Source organism: Periophthalmus magnuspinnatus, chromosome 19, assembly GCF_009829125.3.
Source record: "Periophthalmus magnuspinnatus isolate fPerMag1 chromosome 19, fPerMag1.2.pri, whole genome shotgun sequence".
Taxonomy (NCBI): domain Eukaryota; kingdom Metazoa; phylum Chordata; class Actinopteri; order Gobiiformes; family Gobiidae; genus Periophthalmus; species Periophthalmus magnuspinnatus.
This window is the reverse complement of record NC_047144.1, coordinates 17,693,873-17,716,157: the sequence shown is the minus strand read 5'-3', so window position 1 is coordinate 17,716,157 and position 22,285 is coordinate 17,693,873. Positions and strand designations below refer to the sequence as shown.

General features: G+C 41.6%; 1 protein-coding gene across 1 annotated transcript in view; it reads left to right on the top strand.

The window, feature by feature from the left end:
• The first annotated feature begins 11,003 nt into the window (after positions 1–11,003).
• The window catches only part of LOC117387515 (melanopsin-A-like), a 52,882-nt gene continuing 41,600 nt past the window's right edge, over positions 11,004–22,285 (top strand). Inside the window, exon 1 of the mRNA XM_033985029.2 lies at positions 11,004–11,223. Within this exon, the coding sequence (XP_033840920.1) occupies positions 11,107–11,223 (117 nt within the window). The 5' untranslated portion in view covers positions 11,004–11,106. The remainder of the gene's footprint in view (positions 11,224–22,285) is intronic.

Below are 22,285 nucleotides of genomic sequence, written 5' to 3'. Positions count from 1 at the left end.
CAGCCCGACAACAACGCTGAGACGGCAATAGCACGAACACGACAACAGCACGAACACGGCAGCAACGCTAACACGACAACAGCGCTAACACGAACTCTGTTTCCTCTACATAATGATCTATGTGCTCTGAGGTTGAGGTCTTTTTCCAGGCGTCTCTGCTGTTTTTATCCAGCTCTGTGGTGCAAAGTGAAAGTGAAGGTAAAATAGCTTAAATCAGCACAACTCATCATCAGGACCATTATGCACCTGAGTCTAAATCAGATGTGTTAGTCTTAAAGTCTCATTTATTCTTGTGGATGTTCTTTACAGAGAGACTTTTACTACAGTTATTTTTGGCTCTTGTGCTGTAACAAAATGGTGTCGCCTTAGTCTGCTTCTTCACTCTATGTGGTATCGGTCTGGAAACTGTATCAGCGAGTACACCAAGGCCAAGTATCAGTATCGGATAAATAAAAAAAAGAACAACACTACATTTAAGAGATTCGGATCTTCATTTACAGAAGAGTCATGGCCCCAGAGGGAGGCCCCGGTCACAATAATCACTTTATCGACTCATTCAACACGGAAAGATGGAACAAGTATTTTTGGGGTCAATATTTCCTGTGTGGACTTTTTCTTTGTTAGACTAGCTTTTCTAGACAGTGGCTCAGTTGGTAGAGTGTCTGTCCACTGATCTGAAGATTGGTGGGTTGTATCCCGTGTGGTGTTTGTGTCTCAGTGCTAACGCTAATGCTAAGTTTGAAAAATATTAAAATAAAACCACAAACTGAAATAATCTACATATAAATCCAATTGAGTCGTCTTTACATTACTATAACTTTGATAAATTTTAAGGCAAGGCAAAAATTGAAGTAAAGTTGTAGTAAGTGTTTGTCCTCTGATCTGAAAGTTGGCGGTTCGAATCCCACTCTCGACGTAAGAGGATCCACTGTCAGTCAGAAGATCCAATGACCCACAGCTCAATGCATGAATGCTGTTTTTGTGTCCTTGGGCAAGACACTTAACCCCCCAGTGTCCATGTACACTGGTGTATGAATGTGTGTGTGAATGGGTGAGTGGCTCCTTGATGTAAAATGCTTTGTGAAAACCTGAAGGCGGAAAAGCACTATATAAAAATAACAACATTTACCATTTTTTATTTTTTATACTATGATCAGATTTTAAAGAGTTGAACCTTATACGCCTCCGCCTCATCTTATGTTTGTTAACAATACTCTACATATAAATCGACCTGTCATAAACTCTGAAGCACAATATTCTGCTACAAAAATACTGCTTTATTACATTAATAAAGCAGTATTTGCGATATCACAGCCATTACAGCCAATTTAGTAGAATTATTACTCCCCACAAATGACAAAATGTGAGTCCATATCCTGTTTGTTTTGTCCTGGGTGTTGTGCGCTGTAGAGCTCAGTCTGTCATCAGTCTAAACCAGTCCTCAACCTGTGGCCTGTGGGAATAATAAGTCTGGCAGCCTCAATAAAATCAACTACCGCCAGCCGTACGTGTCCATTGTGAATCCAGGGGGGATGTGCTGGGATAGGAAGGACAATCCACTATTCAATCCAAAATGAAGACACCATGGGACATTACCAGAAGCATGAAGTACACTGCCTGGCCAAAAAAAAAAGTCGCCACCCGGATTTAACTAAGCAAATAGGTACGAGCCTCCTGCAGTCGGTCCGGTCTAGGATCAGCAACAGTCTGTGCTCAAAGAATGAGGTCAGCTGACACCTGAATATACTGAATGACCAGGTTATTCCATCAATGGATTTTTTCTTCCCTGATGACATGGACATATTCCAAGATGACAATGCCAGGATTCATCGGGCTCAAATTGTGACAGAGTGGTTCAGGAGCATGAGACGTCATTTTCACACATGGATCGTCCACCAGAGTCCAGACCTTAACCCCATTGAGAATCTTTGGGATGTGCTGGAGAAGCTTTGTGCAGCGTCAGACTCGACCATCATCAGTGCGACATCTTGGTGAAGAATTAATGCAACACTGGATGGAAATAAATCTTGTGACATTGCAGAAGCGAAATCGAAACAATGCCACAGCGAATATGTGCCGTAATCAAAGCTAAAGGCAGAACAACGAAATATTAGTGTGACGTTTTTTTTTTTTGGCCAGGCAGTGTCTGTACCACTATCAGTTTTACATTTCCAGCAGTTATTGTTCTGTAATAAGCCCATTTTGTATACCGTTGATGGAGCAAAATAAAATCGATGAATAATTATACAATGAATAAGTTTACGTCTAGCATATCTTGTAGCCCAGCATGATAAATGATAATATTGAAGCTACTTTCTTTCTCTGTGACGATAACAAAACAGGACTATTCCAGTGAAACCTTTTTAAACACTCATTAAAAGACATAAGCTCCTACAAAAACAGCAGAATGAGCTAATTATTAACAACAGAAGTTTTGTATTCTACCCTTTGCAGCTCAAATCTTATCATATTAGAACAAAAAATCTCACCACTAAGAAAATGTACACATAAGAACGACTAGTGGATATAGTGATGAGAGTGACACTACTATACATAGAGAAACATTTTTAGGGGGAATCGTGGTTGATTATCGTTTATATTTTCCTGAGTAGAATACTGCACTTCAAAATGTGTTGTTATTGATCGCAAATTCACAATATCAACTTCAACTAAATTTATAAAAGCTGGAAAAATATATTTTGAAACTCAATATTTATCGTGTGTCTAATTTCTTTGCAATAGTGGGAAGATTTTTTTTGCCATTTTTATGTAACAAATATAGACTGTACATGTAAATGGACAAAGCTAACCTGCTAGCCGCCGCGTTCCAAATAGGAAGTGATCATGGACACACTTCCGGCTCCAACAATTCACTTTCTATTGAAAAACTGTGCCCTCTCTGCTACTGTCAGACTCGTCATTTTGGTCTTAAATGTTCGTATTAACCCGCTCTACATGATCCTGGGGTTTTTACTTTTGCTATTGTGTCCCTAAAGCAAGATATGAACATTAATAAACCAAATATGACAAATCAGATGCCTTTTTTCCCCAAGGTTGCTGCTCTTGTTAGTGTCAGCAACAGGTTTGATTGACAGCGTTGCTAAGCACATTCACTTAATCCACTACTTTATACAGACTATGGTAACAATGGAACATTTTAGCAGTAGATGGTTGAATAAATCACTTCTCTGGCTTATTTTTGGTTCCTTCTGATATTTATTTGAGCAGCTCATGTTTTTAATGGTCCTGTATCTTTAAAAATGGGTTTATTGGGCTCACTCTGCTTTGTGTCAGTGGTATAAAGTACTTTAAATATTACCATTTATCAAATATTTCAAAGTTTGTTTTCGTGACAGGTTCAGGTCTACCCAGAGGGAACTGTTCTGTAAATGTTCTGGTTGTATTTGGATATGATGCGTGACCAATTCAAAACAAAGTGAGTTTACATGTTTAGACAGTGAGAGCTCCAGAGCAGAGGGGCACGTGGAGTAGTCTTATCCCCAGGAGGAGTGACCCTGAGCGGGCAGAGGGGGCAGCACGAGGCAGGTGATGGATAACTGCACTTTAGTACAAGTATTCAGAGGCTCTAGGTACAAGTGGAAGTCGTTAATCTAACTGTGAAAACAATCTTTGTGTCATTTGTAATTTATGTACAGTATAGACATGCTTTATGATGTAATAATGTGAGTTCAAAACTGCACGGACTATTTGAAAGGCTTAAGTCTGAATGTGTGTGTGAGTGTGTGTGTGCGCGTGTGTGTGTTAAGCTCCCCACAGACTACAGGACTAAATCGGATGAGATTTAAAATATCTGAACGTAAAGATTGAAGCGAAGAGACCGCACACCACAAGCTAAAAAAACAAACAAACAACTAACTAACAAAGAGAGTTCAATGTGGTTCATCTCGTATTCCGTTCATTTATTTTAATAGTTTCTTTTTCCATGTCAAGGTTTAGTTTGTTTTCATCCCTGACAGTTTGAGAAAGAGCTACTGAGAAGTCCAGAGTGGTCACGTGATGTTGCTGTGACGTGTCCGGGCAGCAGGTTTTGGCGCTGTCTTCCTACCGATGGAGGCAGGATGACAGCGCCATCTGCAGTCCAACCAAGACAGCCAAAAATATTATTCAAATCAGGAGATAAACTGCCAGTTTTCTGAAAATACTAGAGGAATTATTTGGCACAAGACCTCGTGGCTGTTGTTTTCAGGTAGTCAATGCAGATTTAGATAAAATAGATCCACTTCACTCGCTTTAATTGGTTCAATTAAAGGAAATTTGATATCGCATTGAAAAATATCGGATGAATTAGGATGGCGACAAATTGTGCAGATTGAGAAACATAAATCAGGGTTTAGGGAAATGACATGTGGGGTACCTCAAGGCTCCATATTGGGGCCTGCATTATTCATAATGTACATTCATGAATATGTAAAATAGCTTAGCTAATGAAATGTTTCCTTTTGCTGATGATACTGATATATGTTCAAATCAAAAAGTTAAAAAAATGGTCAAAATACAGCACTGAATGTTATTTGGATATCATAAAAATCACATACCAGTTCAAATAACCAGTGCTAACACATGCATTGAAAGAGTTGAACAAAATGCATTTTTGGGAGTTATAAGAGATGAGAAGACAAAAGCTGCTAAAAGTGGGAGTTAACATGTCCAGTCATTTCCTGAACCAAACTGCCCGACTTTCACAGTATCATGTGTTCTGTCTTATTTAAATTATTGTGTTGAAGTGTGTGGGAAAACTGCTACAAGACTCATTTACTGCTCCTAATTTCACTGCCTTCCAGCTAATTTTATAGACTGTATTTATAAATGGACATGGCTAACCTGCTAGCCACCGTGTTCCAAATAAAAAGTGAGCATAAACGCACCTCCGGCTACATTGACTCTGGCTACAATTCACTTTCTATTGAAAAACTGTGTCCCCTCTCTCTGTAACTGCTGCTGTCAGACTCGTCATTTTGGTCTTAAAATGTTCATATTAACCCGCTCTACATGATCCTGGGGTTTTAATTTCACTATTTTGTTTGTAAATCAACATACGACCATTAATAACAGACACAATTATAACCTTCACCAGGAAATAAACTACAAAACTTCAGTACAATTTTAAATCTAATGGAGTTAATAATGTTTGAGAGAAATGAGCATTCTAACCTGTCGCTTTAAAAACACAGAGGAGCAGTTTTGGGATTACGCCATAATTACATCAACCATGTGTTTTGAGCTTCTGAAAATGCAAGAACGAACAAAAACACAACTTTAGTTTAGGTCTGTCTTTGATGAGGATTAAAATATCTATACAAGATTCGAACCTTCTCAGACAAAGCACTGTTGAATTGTGGGAAAATGCTCAGTCATTTATTTACGACCTGCTAAAACCGGAGACTATTTGCGTCATTCAGAACGACTGATGATATTTTTGTGAACAAACTCATGAATTCACACAGTTTTTATTATTATTGGTGTATCAGAATGAGACAGCCCTGGAGCAGAGGGGAAGCAGCATCATAAGACCAGCAGAGCAGACATGTCAGACCCATTCAACAAAAAATGGTCCATTCTTTCATCTCAAAGTCCTCATTTAGCCCCTTAGATGTTAAAACTGGGATAATAGACCTGGTTTAGATGATAGTCCACTTCTTTATACAGTCTAAGTGAGTGTGACGTCACCCACAGCGCCCGGCTCCAGTCACATGAAGCTCATCGAGGCTAGAGCAGTTATAGCGGACAATTTGGAGAATAGTCCCATGTTTGGAATTCGAACTAGGAGTATCATAGCAACCAAAGAGCCAATCAGGAGCGAGGCTGTTCCTGCCCACACCACTCTTAGCGGACATTCCAATATTATTGTGTTTATTAAATATATCATTTCTAGAGTTTATACTGAAAATGTATAATGATTTTGTTTTAAAAATGAGTGTATTTACCATATGAATAACTAAGCACATTTCTGTTTGAAGTTGACGGCGCACTATGCAGCTTTTCTGATGAGGGCATCTCCGTGGCGATGTTATTGCTCACACTATGACATCAAGATAACGTATATAACTTGCTGTCTCCAACTGTGTCTCCAACATAGACTGTATATATAAATGGACATAGCTATCCTGCTGGCCGCCACATTACACATATGAAGTGATCTTGGGCACACCTCCACCTCCATCAAAATCACTTTACATTAGAAAACTCAATTTGATAAAATGTTCGTATTAACCCGCTCTACATGATCCTGGGGTTTTTATTTCACTGTTGTGTCTGTAAACCAAGATATGAACATTAATAACAGACAAATCAGGCGCCTTCTTTACCTGAGTTCGCGCCTGTTAGTGTTAGCAACAGGTTTGATTGACAGCGTTGCTAAGCACCCACCCCCTGCCAAATCACCGAGCGGGAAGGGGCGTTACCTTTCACAGCTTCCATATTGGCTCTTTGGTTGCTATGATACTCGTGATCTGGATTCCAAATAAGGAATTCTGCTCCAAATTAGCCGCTATAACTGCTCTGGCCTCGACGAGCTTCATTTAACTGGAGCCGAACGCTGAGGGTGACGTCACATTCACTTAGTCCACTTCTTCACACAGGCCGTGGGCTCCACAGATCTGACCTGTGACTGGTGATGTCATATTTATGCACTGACCTTTATGTAACCAAGACAGTCCCGCTGAAAGGAACCTATTTATGTTTTTAGAGGCAGGCACAGAGAGAACATGTAAACTTTTAATGTCATACAGTCTGACTGGACCAACTCTCAGCTCATGCCTCATGTCTCTCCTCCTCTCATATCTCTATTTCTCTCTGACCTTTCTGTCTTTCTCGCCTCCCTCCCTCTCTCTCTCTCTGACCTATCCTACCTTTCTCCGCCCTCCCTATCTTTTCTCTCTCTCTCTCTCTGGCCTCCCTAACTTTCTACTTTCATCTCTCTCTCTCTGACCTTCCCTAACTCTCCACTCTCGTCTCTCTCTCTGACCTCCCTAACTCTCCACTCTCTTCTCTCTCTCGCAAACCTCCCCTAACTCTTTGCTCTTATGTCTCTCTCTGACATCCCTAACTCTCCGCTCTTATCTCTCTCTCTTTTTTTCTCCCTGATCTCCCCTCCGTCTCTCTCACCTCTCCATTCATCTATACCTGATTCCACTGAGTAAATAAAAATTTTGATCCATTTTTTCCGTGTTGAACCTGACCTTGGACATGTCACTGCTGTTTTCAGAGGCACAACTGAAGTGAACATATGGGACAAAACACGACAAAGAAATAAAATAAAGGAGAAAATAGAAGGAAACACCTTTATGATGTTTAAAGAGAAAAAAATGTGTTTCTTGTGTAAATCGTGTCCTGCTCGTCTCCATAGAGATGTTGCTGCTTTGCTCTTAATGCTTCATTGTTTGGCATTAAACTGAGTGTGTCTGACAGATTTCAGACAAATTTATTCTGTTATTTCAATGTGGTTTAGTGAAGCTCAAAGTCACAGCAGCAAACGACTGAACAAGACCATGGAGAGACAGAAACAGACCAGGACTAAACCAGGACTGAACCAGAAACAGACCAGGACTAAACCAGGACTAAACCAGGACTGAACCAGAAACAGACCAGGACTAAACCAGGACTGAACCAGAAACAGACCAGGACTAAACCAGGACTGAACCAGAAACAGACCAGGACTAAACCAGGACTAAACCAGGACTGAACCAGAAACAGACCAGGACTAAACCAGGACTGAACCAGAAACAGACCAGGACTAAACCAGGACTAAACCAAGACTGAACCAGAAACAGACCAGGACTAAACCAGGACTGAACCAGAAACAGACCAGGACTAAACCAGGACTAAACCAAGACTGAACCAGAAACAGACCAGGACTAAACCAGGACTAAACCAAGACTGAATCAGAAACAGACCAGGACTAAACCAGGACTGAACCAGAAACAGACCAGGACTAAACCAGGACTAAACCAAGACTGAACCAGAAACAGACCAGGACTAAACCGGGACTAAACCAAGACTGAACCAGAAACAGACCAGGACTAAACCAGGACTAAACCAAGACTCAACCAGGACTAAGACGGGACTAAGACAGGACTAAGACAGGACTAAACTAGGACTGAACCAGGACTGAACCAGAGACAGACCAGGACTAAACCAGGACTAAACCAAGACTGAACCAGGACTAAGACGGGACTAAGACAGGACTAAGACAGGACTAAACTAGGACTGAACCAGGACTAAACCAGGACTAAACCAGGACTGAACCAGGACTGAACCAGGACTGAACCAGGATTAAGAGGGGACTAAGACAGGACTAAACTAAGACTGAACCAGGACTGAACCAGGACTGAACCAGGACTAAACCAGGACTGAACTAAGACTAAACCAGGACTAAACCAAGACTAAACAAGATAAGATTAAGTTCAAGTGTGTAGGGCCAGAGGGTGGGGAAGGATCCATGGAAGGGGAGACAATAACATTGCCATGGAGACAGACCCTCCACCAGAAAAGTTACATAGAGCAGCTTAAAAGTTAAAGCCAAAGTATGTTTTAACAAAAAAAAAAGAGAGAAAGAAATGTTTGTGGTCAGAATTACAAATATGCTCCAAATTGTCCCCTATAACTGCTCTAGCCTCGATGAGCTTCATTTGGCTGAAGCTGAACACTGTGGGTGACGTCACACTCACATAGTCCACTTCTTTACACAGACTATGGGTGACATCCGCAGAAGGTTACATACTGTCCCTTTAAGATCAGATTGAATAGATCGTTTCCTTGTGTCAGCGCACGCACACACAGTTACAATCACTGTTCAAATGGGTAATGATAGTGGACAACATTCACTCTGAAATGACAAACAGAACAAATATAAGCAGAATTTTACCACCAACAGACAACTGACTCACCGACCTTCAACTCCACCTGTGGAACAGACTCATGACTCACAATAAATTAATTAAGAGACACTGCAGGTGAAAGTGAGAGACGCTTAAATATAGAGATGGAAATTTTAAATGGGAAATGTTCACATATTTATATAGTGTTTTCCACCTTCAAGGCTCAAAGTGCTTTACATCAAGGAACCACTCACCCATTCACACACACATTCATTCACCAGTGCACACAGACACTGGGGGTGAGGGTGGGTTAAGTGTCTTGCCCAAGGACACAACGACCGCGTTCATCTGTGGGAGCTGGAATCGCACCGCCAACCTTCAGATCAGTGGACACACGCTCTACCAACTTAAACATTTCGTGTACATTACTAAGATGAATATAAAATTAAAGGCATTGCAGGTTTTGGATCATTTTATCATAGTTAAGAAGAAACTGTATATTTATGAACAAATGTTTAAGTAACTCCCTAAAATGTTTGAGTAATATCGTCCTGCATTTGAGGCTGGAGTGTTTAGAAAATGCAGTTTGCACCTACCCCTTATCCCTGCCCATGCGAGCCTTAATTATTTATAACTCATATACAAATTTTTTTTTTAAAAGTTTAGCTTTGTTGTCAATATATAGATTAAACTAGACTATTGTATTTTCTGGACTATATTTTGCACTGGAGTATAAGTCGTATTTTGAGGGGAAATGTATTTTGCTTAGTTATAATAATAAAAATAAAATAAAGAACAACAGGCTGAATATTAGTACAGCACGGTAACGTAACACATTTATATTTACTCAGCTACATGAAGCACAGACAACGAACTGAACACGTGTCTTGTTTGTTAATGTAAGATATTAACAGTTACTCAGATAACTAAAAAACACAAGCTAACAAGTTTACTCTCGATCTCACTCCAAATCACTAAATCCATTGTATTCTTCATCCTCTGAGTCACTTCTGAAAAACTCCGCCAACTCCAAAAGTAAATGAAGTACTGCTCCGGAAGATAATGACGCGCCGCTTCCTCTCGCACCAACGGACAAATTATGAAAAAAGTGACACTTTTAGCCCGGAAAATATGGGAAATAAAAAGTCTTACAAAAATAGTCACTGTGTTTTGATGTGTTTTTATGCCAGATGCCCTCCCATCCTCTCACCACCAGCCGCTGTGATGCAATCTACACCACCGCAGAAGTTATGTACGACGCCAACAATCAATAATCAATCAATGTTTATTTACAGAGCGCTTTACAACACTCAAGGTGACCAAAGTGCTTTCCTGTAAAATCAAATAAAAAAAAAACAAGCTAAAATCCTACTAAAACAGTAAAATAGGAGAATAAAACAGTCCATCACACACAGGGATTGTACAAAGACTCAGCGGGACGAGACACTTCAAAGATATAAAACACACGGGGTCATGCAGGGGTCGCACACGGGTCACGTAGAGGTCGGGGGGTGACAAAATGGATGGGGTGAGCTACGGTCTAATCAGCGCCAACACTCATAAAACTATGAAGAAAAGGAGGGATGATGTTGGGGTTGTGTTGACACTTGTCCTGGTTTGGTTTGGTTTAGGGATGTTCAATACCAATTTCAATATCATGGCATGTATTGTTGTAATTTCTTGCCTTTTGTGATACTTTTACTTGAGTATTTTTGCTCCAGTGTCTGTACTTTTACTTCAAATCCAGCCACACCACCAGAGAATGCACGGAATTAATCCCCTCTCTCCTTATCCCATCAAGCCTAATCTTCATGCAATTTTTATGCTTTTATTTAATTTAATTTCAAATAAACATTACAAAGAACTGTGTGGTGATGTCATCTCGTCATTACATCGAAGAAATAGTCAAACATTCACATATTTCTGTCCTCAAACCTCGAGAGAAAGAGAGAACGAGAGAGAAAAAGAGTGTGTTCCATTGACTACTACTGAAGCATTCCCCCGTCAGTGACTGGTCCAGAGGTGGGAGTGGGCGGGGCTTGTGCAGGATTGAAAGGAGGAGGGAGAGAGAGAAAGAGAGAGAGAAGGAAGGAGGAGGGAAGGTGGAAAGCGAGTGCGTTCCCTTGCAGCGCTCCACATACAGAATCAGTGAACATGAACACCAAGGACCAAACGCCTGGGCTGGTCCTGCTTTAGTGCTTGGCGTTTGGTTACACTGACATTAAAAGAGGGAGAGAAGAGGAGAGAGAGAGAAGGAGGAGGGAGAACCATGGACTCCAGGCTGCTCGTGGGACCGGGGATACCCACCACTAAGACCCCCCCCTGGGTCAACATCAGCCACTACGACCCCCACCGCCTCCAGGATTTAGCCCCCATTTCTACAACTGTAAGGAACTTTTCGATATCGTCCTTCATGCACAAGACCTGACCGTGTGTTTAATGAGGAAATAATTCTACATAAAGTGACGGAGATATTTAGATTTAAAATAATCACGGTGTAGATTTGTGCATTGTTTTTAAATTTATAGATGTGCAAAAATGTGTCTTTTCCCCATTCATTTCTATAGACCTGAGGTTAGGTTCATTCATGTTTTAGTCCATATGGTGATTTTTAATTTGGCTGTACAAAAATCGTTGTTATTTTTCTGTTTCGTGTTAATTTAGTGAGTTAAAATGAAATGCTTTATAAAATTTGAACTTTGTATGCATCTCGTGGCTTGTGTTTTTGTCAAACCCGTTGACATTTGATTGAAGTGTCATAGTTGTGTGTTTGTGTGGAGGTTCTGCTCAGTGGAGGTTGTGGTCTGACTCAGGAGTCTCCTGGGTCTCCTGAGTCTTCAGAGTCATGATGGTTTTACCTGTACTCACATATGGCCATTTTGTTTCTAATTAATTCATAAGAAAATATAATAAGGCTAACTGGTTTAGTCCTGGTTTAGTCCTGGTTTAGCCCTGGTCTGATCCTGGTCTGGTTTGGTCCTCGTGCTTGTATAGTCCTAATATGGTCCTGGTTTGGTGCTGGTTTGGTCTTGGTTTGGTCCTGGTCTGGTTTAGTATTGGTCTAGTATTGGTCTAGTCTTGGTCCAGTCTTGGTCAAGTCCTGGTCAAGTCCAGCTTCAGTCCTGGTCCAATCCTTATTCAGTCCTGATCCATTCCTGGTCCAGTCCTGGTCCAATCCTGGTCCAATCCTTGTTCAGTCCTGATCCAGTCCTGGTCCAGTCCTGGTCCAATCCTGGTCCAGTCCTGGTCCAATCCTGGTCCAGTCCTGGTCCAGTCCTGGTCCAGTCCTGGTCCAATCCTGGTTCAGTCTTGGTCCAGTCCAGCTTCAGTCCAGCTTCAGTCCAGCTTCAGTCCTGGTTAAGTCTGGGTCCAGTTCCGATCCAGTCCTAGTCCAGTCCTGGTTTAGTCCTGGTTTAGTCCTGGTTTAGTCCTGGTTTAGTTCTGGTTTAGTCCTGGTTTAGTCCTGGTTTAGTCCTGGTTTAGTTCTGGTTTAGTCCTGGTTTAGTCCTGGTTTAGTCCTGGTTTAGTCCTGGTTTAGTCCTGGTTTAGTCCTGGTCCAGTCTTGGTGTTCATGTGGTGTGGATACGGCAGAGCACAGTCTTAGGAAATTGTTCAGTGTTGGAAAAAGTGATTCCCAAATGAAATTGTTTGATTTGATAAGAGACGAGTGTAAAACAAGTGAAGAACGAGCAGAGCGATAAAACAGACGAGAGACAAAGCTTTAACATATATATATATGTTTATGTGTTTATATATTATTTTTATATTTATGCAAAATAAGATGAAGGCACTGAACAGAACGAAGGATGAGACAGAGAGAGAGAGGGAAAGAGAGTGAGACAGGGAGAAAGAGAGGAGAGAGAGTGAGACAGGGAGAAAGAGAGGAGAGAGAGTGAGACAGGGAGAGAGAGAAGAGAGAGAGAATGAGACAGGGAGAAAGAGAGGAGAGAGAGAGTGAGACAGGGAGAGAGAGAAGAGAGAGAGAGACAGGGAGAGAGAGAAGAGAGAGAGAGTGAGACAGGGAGAGAGAGGAGAGAGAGAGTGAGACAGGGAGAAAAAGAGGAGAGAGTGAGAGACAGAAAGAGAGAAACAGAGTGTGAGAGACAGAAAGAGAGAAACAGAGAGAGGGGAAGAGAGAGGGAGAGAAAGGGGAAGAGAGAGAGATAGAAAGAGTTAGAGAGAGAGAAAAAGAGAGAAAGTGAAAGAGATAGAGAAAGGGAAAGAGATAAAGAGTGAGACAGAAAAAGGGAAAGAGATAAAGAGTGAGACAGAAAAAGGGAAAGAGAAAGAGAGAGAGAAAGAGATAATAGAGAAAGAGTGAGAGAGAAACAGAGAGTAGAGGAAGAAAAGAGGTGTAATGAGTGCTGTGAAAACATTTTGAGGTAAGAGAAGGGAGGTAGGAAACAAGGTGCAGAAAGGAAAGAAAGGAAGCAAGTGAGGAAGTGTGCAAGGAAACAAGTGAATGTAGGAAAGAGAAGGACAGAGTCAGAGTGAAATATTTAAATAAACGTAATAAGGAGATAATGACGATAAAAGAGCTCATTAGACTCGTACAGAACTTTCACTTCCAAAGTCACTTTACAAGTTTCCCTGTATCTACAGCTGCCGTGGGACGAGTAGCAAAAGTGTGGCTGCCAATTTGTGCCAAGGCCCCAACAATTACAACCAATTCAATCATTTACATTTTATTTAAAGGTTCTGTATCACAAAAACTAACTCTGATGACCTTTAATCCATGTTCTATTACCTCGTAAAATCATACCTGGACCTTGTGTTTTGTTTCATTCACACATGTTTGAGTAGCTCTTTATTATTAGTCTGTCTACATCTCCAAAGCTCAAAATGCTCTGTTCCACCTTGTGATGTCATGAAGTGATAGTTTTCATGTTAACAGCTCATTTTACCTTTAGTTCAGTAGAGATTGGCAAGTCTAGAGCTGAAAATGATCCAAATGATTCTAGTGAAGGTGTGTGGAGTTTAAAAACACAGTGGAGCACTTCCTGTATCACCACATGATGACATCACAAGGTGGAACAGAGCGTTTTCAGTTTGAGAGAAGAACTCAGACTAAAATATGCAGAGTTTGTGTTAAACATGTGTGAATCAAACAAAACACAACTCCAGGTCTGTTTGTGATGAGGAAACAACATTAGAAAAGAAATCAGAGAATAGAGGAATACGGCACATTTAAAGCTGAACTTCTGACACCTGCTCGTCTCCATGGAGATGCCATTGCTACGCCTGTAATATTCCTCACTATGGCATTAAACTTATCCATCTTGTATTTATCTAATTACAGGCGTTTCTATTGTGCAAAATGATACACATGCGTTCCTACTGTGAGCGGTATCGCCTCTCCACAGATGTGACCTGTAACCTGCTCATCTCCATGGAGATAGAGAAGTTTAACATCATAGCAAGAGCAGCTTCCATATACGGGCACAGCGGGTGACGTGTCTTGCTCAAGGGTACAGCTACAGTACGTTTATGTTTAGAGCTCAGAATGAACTTGCAAACCTCTCGCCTGTGGGCAAATGCTCGACCCGCTGAGCCACAAAGGACATAATTATGAGAAGGCAAGAAAGAAGCAAGGAAATATAGGAAGGATGACTTAACTGTGACCTGAGTATGATCCATAAGACAAGGAAGGAAACGAGAGAAGGATGCAAAAGAAGGAAGCAAGGAACTTAAAACCATAAATTGTGTAGTGAATGATGAGGAAAGTGGTTAGGAAGTAAGGAAAGTTAGTAAGGAGGTAAGGAAAGTGGTTAGGAGGCAAGGAAAGTAAATAAAGAGGTAAATAAAGTGGTTAAGAGGTAAGGAAAGTGGTTAGGAGGTAAGTAAAGTGGTTAGGAGGTAAGTAAAGTGGTTAGGAGGTAAGAAAAGTAAATAAAGAGGTAAAGAAAGTGGTTAGGAGGCAAGGAAAGTTGTTAGGAAGTAAGGAAATTGGTCAGATGCCCTCTCTGTGTGTGTCAGATGCCCTCCCTGTGTGTGTGTGTCAGATGCCCTCCCTGCGTGTGTCAGATGCCCTCCCTGTGTGTGTCAGATGCCCTCCCTGTGTGTGTCAGATGCCCTCCCTGTGTGTGTCAGATGCCCTCCCTGCGTGTGTCAAATGCCCTCCCTGCGTGTGTCAGATGCCCTCCCTGCGTGTGTCAGATGCCCTCCCTGTTGAGTTGTAAAATTCAAACTTTGAACAGAATCTTTTTATCAAAACACAAATCACAAATCTAATCTGTTCAGATGCAGAAACGAAGGAAGGAAGGAGCGAGGAACTAGGAACTACACGGGAGAAGTAAATTAATAATAAAAAGAACAGAAAAGGGAAGGAACTAGGAGACAAGGAAGTAAAAAGCAGAAATGATAGTGTGCAAGAATTGAAAAGGTGGAGGGGAGGAGATAAGGATGCAAGAACCAACAGGGACTGAGGAAAGAGGGGTTAGGAAGCATAGAAGAAAGGAACTAGGAAGTAAATGGGAGGAAGAATTGAAAAAATTATAAAAAAAGATACAAAAGGGAAGAAAGGAAGGAAAGTAGAGAAATTGTAGTTTGGAATTTTAGAGTTTCTGGAGGAAAGATCGAAAGAAGGGCCTAGGAACTAAGAAAAATAAATGAACGATATAACAAAAAGGAAAAGAAAGAAAGAGAGAGCAGGTAAGTGCAGTGGAGGGAGGAGATAAGGAAGAACGAGTGCACGAGCATGGAGGAAAAAGTGGGCAGGAGGCGGAGGAGGGAAGTAGAGTAAGGAAAGGAGATTAGAAAAGGTAGTGAGGAGGTAGGACATAAGGATGACTGGATGAAGGGACCAATGGAGCGCTAGGATGGAGAGAGAGAAAATGTGATAAATAAGCGAAGGAGCATGTGCTGAAGAGAGAGGAGAGATGGACAGAGAGACAGAGAGAGAAAGAGAGGAGAGAGAGGAGGAGCGACGTAGAGAGAGACAGAGAGAGAGGGGAGAGAGAAGGAGAGAAGAGAGCGAGAGAAAGGAGAGAGGGGAGAGAGAGAGACAGAGAGAGAAGGGGACAAAAGAGTGGAGAGAGAGTGAGAGAGAGGGGAGAAAGAGGAGAGGAGAAAGAGACAGAGAGAAAGAGAGAGAAAGGGAGAGAGAGGAGAGGAGACAAAAAGAGAGTGAGAGAGGAGAGACAGAAAGAGAAGGAGAGAGAGGTGAAAGAGACAGACAGAGAGAGAGAGGAGAGGGAGAGACAGAGAGGAGAAAGAGAAGGTGAGAGAAGGAGTGGGAAGGAGTGAGAGAAGGAGAAAGAGAAGATGAGAGAGAAGAAGAGAGGGAAGGATTGAGAGAGAGACAGAGAGAGAAGAAGAGCGAGAATAAGCTGTTGTGTTTCCTGCAGATACCAGCTCTGTCCACTAGGGGGCGCACACAGGTTTACTCTAGTCTACTCTTTGTTATTTTCAGATTTAAACCAGTCGAGTGTTGATGTCTTTTTTTGGGGGAATATTTTTGACGAATCTGTGATTTTTTTAAGTAAGATTTATTAAAATAACATTATTTTTAAGTTTTTCAAAATAAGGTTATGAATTTTGTCAAATTTCTGGCATTTATTCAAAACAAGAATTTAGACAAACACAATAATATTTCAAAACATTTTTCCACATAATCAAACAGCTCTACAAGCTCACACACAAACAGAACTGAACAACCAGTGGTTACAGGGCGAGGAGAGGAGCACGGAAGAAAGGAGATAAAGGAGAGAAAGATGCACAAAGAAAAGAAAGAAGGAGACAAGAGAAGTGCAGGTTATTAGCAAAGAACAGGGAGAGGAAGAGGATGCGAGAGTGAAGGAACCAAGGAGACTTGTTAGGAGTTAGGGAGCGAATGAAGGGTGGATGGAAGAAGAGGATAGAGGAGAGGAGGATAGAGAGAAGAATGGAGGAGAGGAGCATAGAGGAGAGGAGGATAGAGAGAAGAATGGAGGAGAGGAGCATAGAGGGGAGGAGGACGAAGGAGAGGAGGGTGGAGGAGAGTAGGATAGAGGAGAAGAGGGAGGAGGAGAGGAGGATAGAGAAGGATAGAGGAGAGGAGCATAGAGGAGAGGAGGATGAAGAAGAGGAGGATAGAGGAGAGTAGGATAGAGGAGAAGAGGACAAAGGAGAGGAGGATAGAGAGAAGGATAGAGGAGAGGAGCATAGAGGTGAGGAGGATGAAGGAGAGGAGGAGAGGATGGAGGAGAGGAGGATAGAGGAGGAGTGGATGGAGGATGGAGGAGAGGATGGGAAGAGGAGGAGGTTAGAGGAGAGGTAGAAAGAGGACAGGAGGATAAAGGAGAGGAGAGAAAGAGGGGGAAAGAGGAGAGGAGGAAAGAGGAGAGCAGGATAGAGGAAAGGAGGAGAGAGGAGGAGAGAAAGGGGAGGATAGAGGAGAGGAGGATAGAGGAGAAGAGGATGAAGAAGAGGATGGGGGAGGATAGAGGAGGATGAGGAGAGGAGGATAGAGAAGAAGAGGAGAGGGGTGAAAGAGGGGGGAAGAAGACAATAGAGGAGAGGAGGATGGAGAGGAGGATAGAGGAGAGAAGGGAAAGGGGAAAGGAGGATGGAGGAGAGGAGGAGAGGAGGATGGAGGAGCAGAGGTGGAGATGAAGAGAGACAAGGAGAGGAGGAAAGAGGAAGGAGCATGGACGAGAATGGTGGAGAGGAGAGTGGAGGAGGAGAGGAGAGGAAGAGAGAGGAGAGGAGGATGTAGGAGGAGAGGAGGATGGAGGAGATAAAAATTAAATAGTCCGTGAGGTAAATCTTTCTCTTTCTCGCTCTGATCGCTGCAGGAAATGCCACAGACCCACGTGTGAGACTTTTACATCAAGAGAGGAGAGGAGGGGGGAGAGGGGGAAAGAGAGGAGGGAGCGAGGGAGGGAGAGAGAAATGGAGTCAGAGAGTGAATGACGTCCACATTACAGTGTCGTTCAGGTTAAAGGATGAACACAGAGCCCTGTAAATACTGCCCCCTGTGGTGTAAACAGGCCACTACATCGGACATGTGTTTAAATCAGAGTGGACTAAAATCAGTTTAAGTACTTTTGTTTGAGCGAGTTTATCATTCTGTTTGAGAGAAAGAGAAAGACAGTGACCGGGAGAGACAGAGAGAGAGAAAGATGGAGAGAAAGAGAGAGAGAGAACATTATACAGAGTTATACTGGCGCTCTGCTGTTCACTTTGTAGTCTGTTTGTTTTTGCATCATTCTGTTGTTTTTTTCTTTTGATAAAATATAAAGTTGGTAGTAAAGCTGCAAGATTATTCACAGCCCAGTCAGATGCCCTCCCCGTGTGTCAGATGCCCTCCCCGTGTGTCAGATGCCCTCCCCGTGTGTCAGATGCCCTCCCCGTGTGTCAGATGCCCTCCCCGTGTGTCAGATGCCCTCCCCGTGTGTCAGATGCCCTCCCCGTGTGTCAGATGCCCTCCCCGTGTGTCAGATGCCCTCCCCGTGCCCTGTCCCTTATTCTGCATAAAAACCTCTAACCCTGTACTTTAGATCTGTACAAACATGTGTGTGTTTGTCACTTCAAATTTCCATCTTTTTGTTCCGGACGTGTTTAAAAACGTGAACTTTGAGCAGAATCCTTTTATTAGAACCTGAACAACAAACCTAATCACAATCACTAAACTTGTCAGAAAAATGTGATGTTTTTCCCAAACTGTTCAGGAAGAAAAGAGGAGACGAGGATGTTTTAAAAAAAAGGAGAAATTGTACTGTGCAAGAAGAAGTGAAGAGGCTGTAGGGGGCTTAGGAAAGTGAATGAACTCTGAGGAAAAGATAGAAGGAAGGAACTAGGAAGTAAATGAACAATATAGAAGAAATGATAGAAAAAGAAATGATAGAAGGGAGGAAGGAAAAAAAGAAAGAGATTGGGGATATTGTTGAGGAGGGAGGAGATAAGGACACAAGAATCAACAGCAAGGACTTAGGAAAAAGTGGTTAGGAAGCATAGAAGGAAGGAATTAGGAGGTAAATGGGAGGAAGAAATGAAAAAATAATAAAAAGGATAGAAAAGGGAAGAAAGGAGGAGACGAGAAAGTAAAAGAGAAATTGTAGTTTTGACTTTTAGGGTTTCTGGAGGAAAGAAGGGACTAGGAACTAAGAAAATATATGAACGATATACCAAAAAGGAAAAGAAAGACGTCTGATGAATCCATGTGAGGAGGATTTGCAGAGGGATTTCTTTTTTAGATAAAACAAGTTACGATAGCGGCTAAACATTTATATTCAACTCTACTCTGAAATTGCTATAATTTTGCTCACGCTGCACGGACCATTCAGCCACAATCAGCCAGTCAGTGTGAGTGACAGCTGGATTCAAACAGATTCACCAAAATATAGGTTTAATCTTGCGTAGCTACGTCCTCTTAAAGCGCGTAGGTCTGTTACCATAGCAACCATAATGTTAAACTTGTCTAAACCGCACAATAGCCATGATTAGACCAGAGCTAACCCGCTAGCCGCCGAGTTACAAACAGGAAGCGGTCGTGTGCGCGCTTCCGACTGCATCGACTCGGGCTCCAATTCACTTTCTATTGAAAAACCGCGCTCCCTCTCTCTGTAACTGCTGCTGTCAGACTCGTCATTTTGGTCTTAAAATGTTCGTATTAACCCGCTCTACTTGATCCTGCGTTTTTTATTTCACTTTTGTATCTAAAATCAAGATATGAGCATTAATAACAGACAAATCAGGCGACTTCTTTCCCCGAGGTCGCTCCAGTTAGCGTTAGCAACAGGTTTGATTGACAGCGTTGCTATCTTTACACAGTCTGTGGATTAGACTAATAATAATAATAATAATAAAAAACATCTTTATTTTATTAAATGAAGGTGTAAACTGTCAGACAAATGTAAGTCTCTGTATTTTGGAGTTTCCGTGTTGATGACATAACTAGAGGGATTCTGTTTTACAACTCCGTGCTACTTCCTGTATTTTTGGACTTATATTCTCAACATTTTTCCCCACAAACTGACACTGAACTGATGTAAAACTATGATAAATATTTAACTAAAAACCAAGTCAGAATAAAAAAAAAAAAAACATGAAAACCTCAAAAATGCAATGTTTTATTATTGGACAAACTGAACTCAATGAGAAAGAAACAGCAGCTACAGGACAGTGGGCTCCAAGTGCAGGAGGTGTAGTAGTAATAGAAGAAGCAGTAGAAGTAGTAGTAGTACCAGTAGCAGTTGCAGTAGCAGTAGCAGTTGCAGTAGTAGTAAGTGTAGTAGTAACAGTTCTTTTTCTTCTGTGGTCTGTGCATTTTCCAGTTCTTGTGTCGGGCTCTTTATATTTAAAGTTGTTGTATTTAAACTCTGAGGCAGCAGAACGGTGAAAGCAGCAATTTATACGTCCACACGTTTGAATCAAGCTCGACTTTAGGGTTCAGCCTCAGATCATGAAGTGTGGAAATGTGTAGTAATTTTATTTTCACAGATCCAAACACATCGAAACACAGACTTTAGGCAGAGACATCAGACAAGAGTCATGTTTATCTACTTGGATTGTTAACATTTTAGTTCACGCACACTTAACAGCTGATTGCATACAAGAAAAAGGTTAATTTGATGATAATGTGTATGTGTTCTTCTTCTGTGTCTCTATAGTTCTCATGTCTGACACCTGTGGATCATTGTTATAATTTACACATTTTAAATCACAATATTCATCTAAAACGACTTAATAAAAGAAATAAATCCACTGACTTAAGCGTTTGAAAACTCTGGTGACCAATGGGAGCTGACGTCGCCGTAAACGTCATCACAACAAAGCGCCGCATGCTGTTAGCGCCCCCTATGGATAGCTGCACATCACACGAGCGAGCAGCATATTTATTTTTTTATTTGTACCAAAATGAATATGTGACGCTGCCGAATCCTATGAGTATCATGGATTAAGAAAATAAAACTGGAGAAGGAAGTGTGTGTCACAGTGGGCGTGTCCAGGTGGAGGTGAAAAAGGGTAGATCGACAAAATGGTGTCTTGAAAATAAGAGCTTAAAGATTACTCAAACATGAATCACTCCAAATACAACTTTAGAGGCTCAATGAAAAGAAACGACTAGAACATGGTTAAAGATCTGAAAAGAACAGTTTGAAGAATAGGTCTGATTTAAACTCAACTTCCTCCCTGTTAAAATAAAAAAAAATAAATTGTGTGACATTTGTGAAAGTAACTTGGGAAGCATAAATCCAAAACTCTTTGTCCAAAACAGATATTTATTTTAATACAACGCAGCTAAAATGATTGCTTAAGCCTCAAAATGACCCAAATGCTAAATCTTGAACAAACTAGGAGCAAAACATTGGCCAACTCTACACAAACAGTCTCAGATATGGATCCTATAGCGTTTCATTGGACAGACTTGGCTGCGTTTCGGCTGTCAATCAACGAGTTTAATGGGAATTTCAAGTAAAAATACAATACCATTTGGCTCACTGTGGGCTGGCTGTGGATCTGGGCTAATAAAACACATGTACGGGATGAAGTACTAAAGGAAAGATGGACATTTTTATAACAACCTGGCAACACTCAGCATAACAACCTGACAACCCTCCGCAAAAAAAACTCCAAAAGTGCCGATTTGTGCAAAAATAAACTCATTCAAAAGGATTCACTACACTTGCATTAGATATTTTTGTGTTTGTTGATTGATATACTGCCACTTTAAAATGTCATAGTCTTATAACTGAATATAATTTGTAAGATGCCCTGGAATATCACACAGTATGACATTAAACGTGAGAGGCGAGCCCGTTTACAGTAAGAATGCAGGTTTTCCAATGATTCTTTCGCAACAAACACACCAGTTTAATGCCATACTGTGGGACATTCCAGGCAAAGCAGATGGCGGACCCACCTCCAGATATAGTGTACTGTTAAAAAACAAAAACGTTGATGCAGTGGACCTCTTCCACCTTCAAGACTCAAAGCGTTTTACATCAAGGAACTGCTCACCTATTCACACACATTCATACACAGACACTGGGGGCGAGGTGGGTTAAGTGTCTTGCTCAAGTACACAATGACCTTCAGATCAATGAGCAAACACTCTTGCCTGTTCTTCCTGCGTTACTGTAGCTTCACCATGGCAGCTTCTCACCAGTTAAACACATGAACCCGGTAATGTGTTGGTGAAATGAAGTTGGCTCCTGTGGTGAAAGAAAATGAGAGTGAGTGTCCAGCTCCAACTCGTTTAGGCCTGGCACATACGATGATAATTAAAACTTTGAAGACACTCAAAGCCTTTTACAATGTATTATACAGTCCACACAGCCGCCCTGGGGCAGACTGAAAGAAGAGAGGCTGCCAATCTGCACCATCAGCCACTCTGACCACCTCCAATCACTCACTCATATATCATGTTAATACTAGGCAAACTGTAAAAGTGTCTTGCCCACAGCCTGTGTAAAGAAGTGACTAAGTGAGTGTGACGTCACCCACAGTGAGGCCAGAGCAGTTAT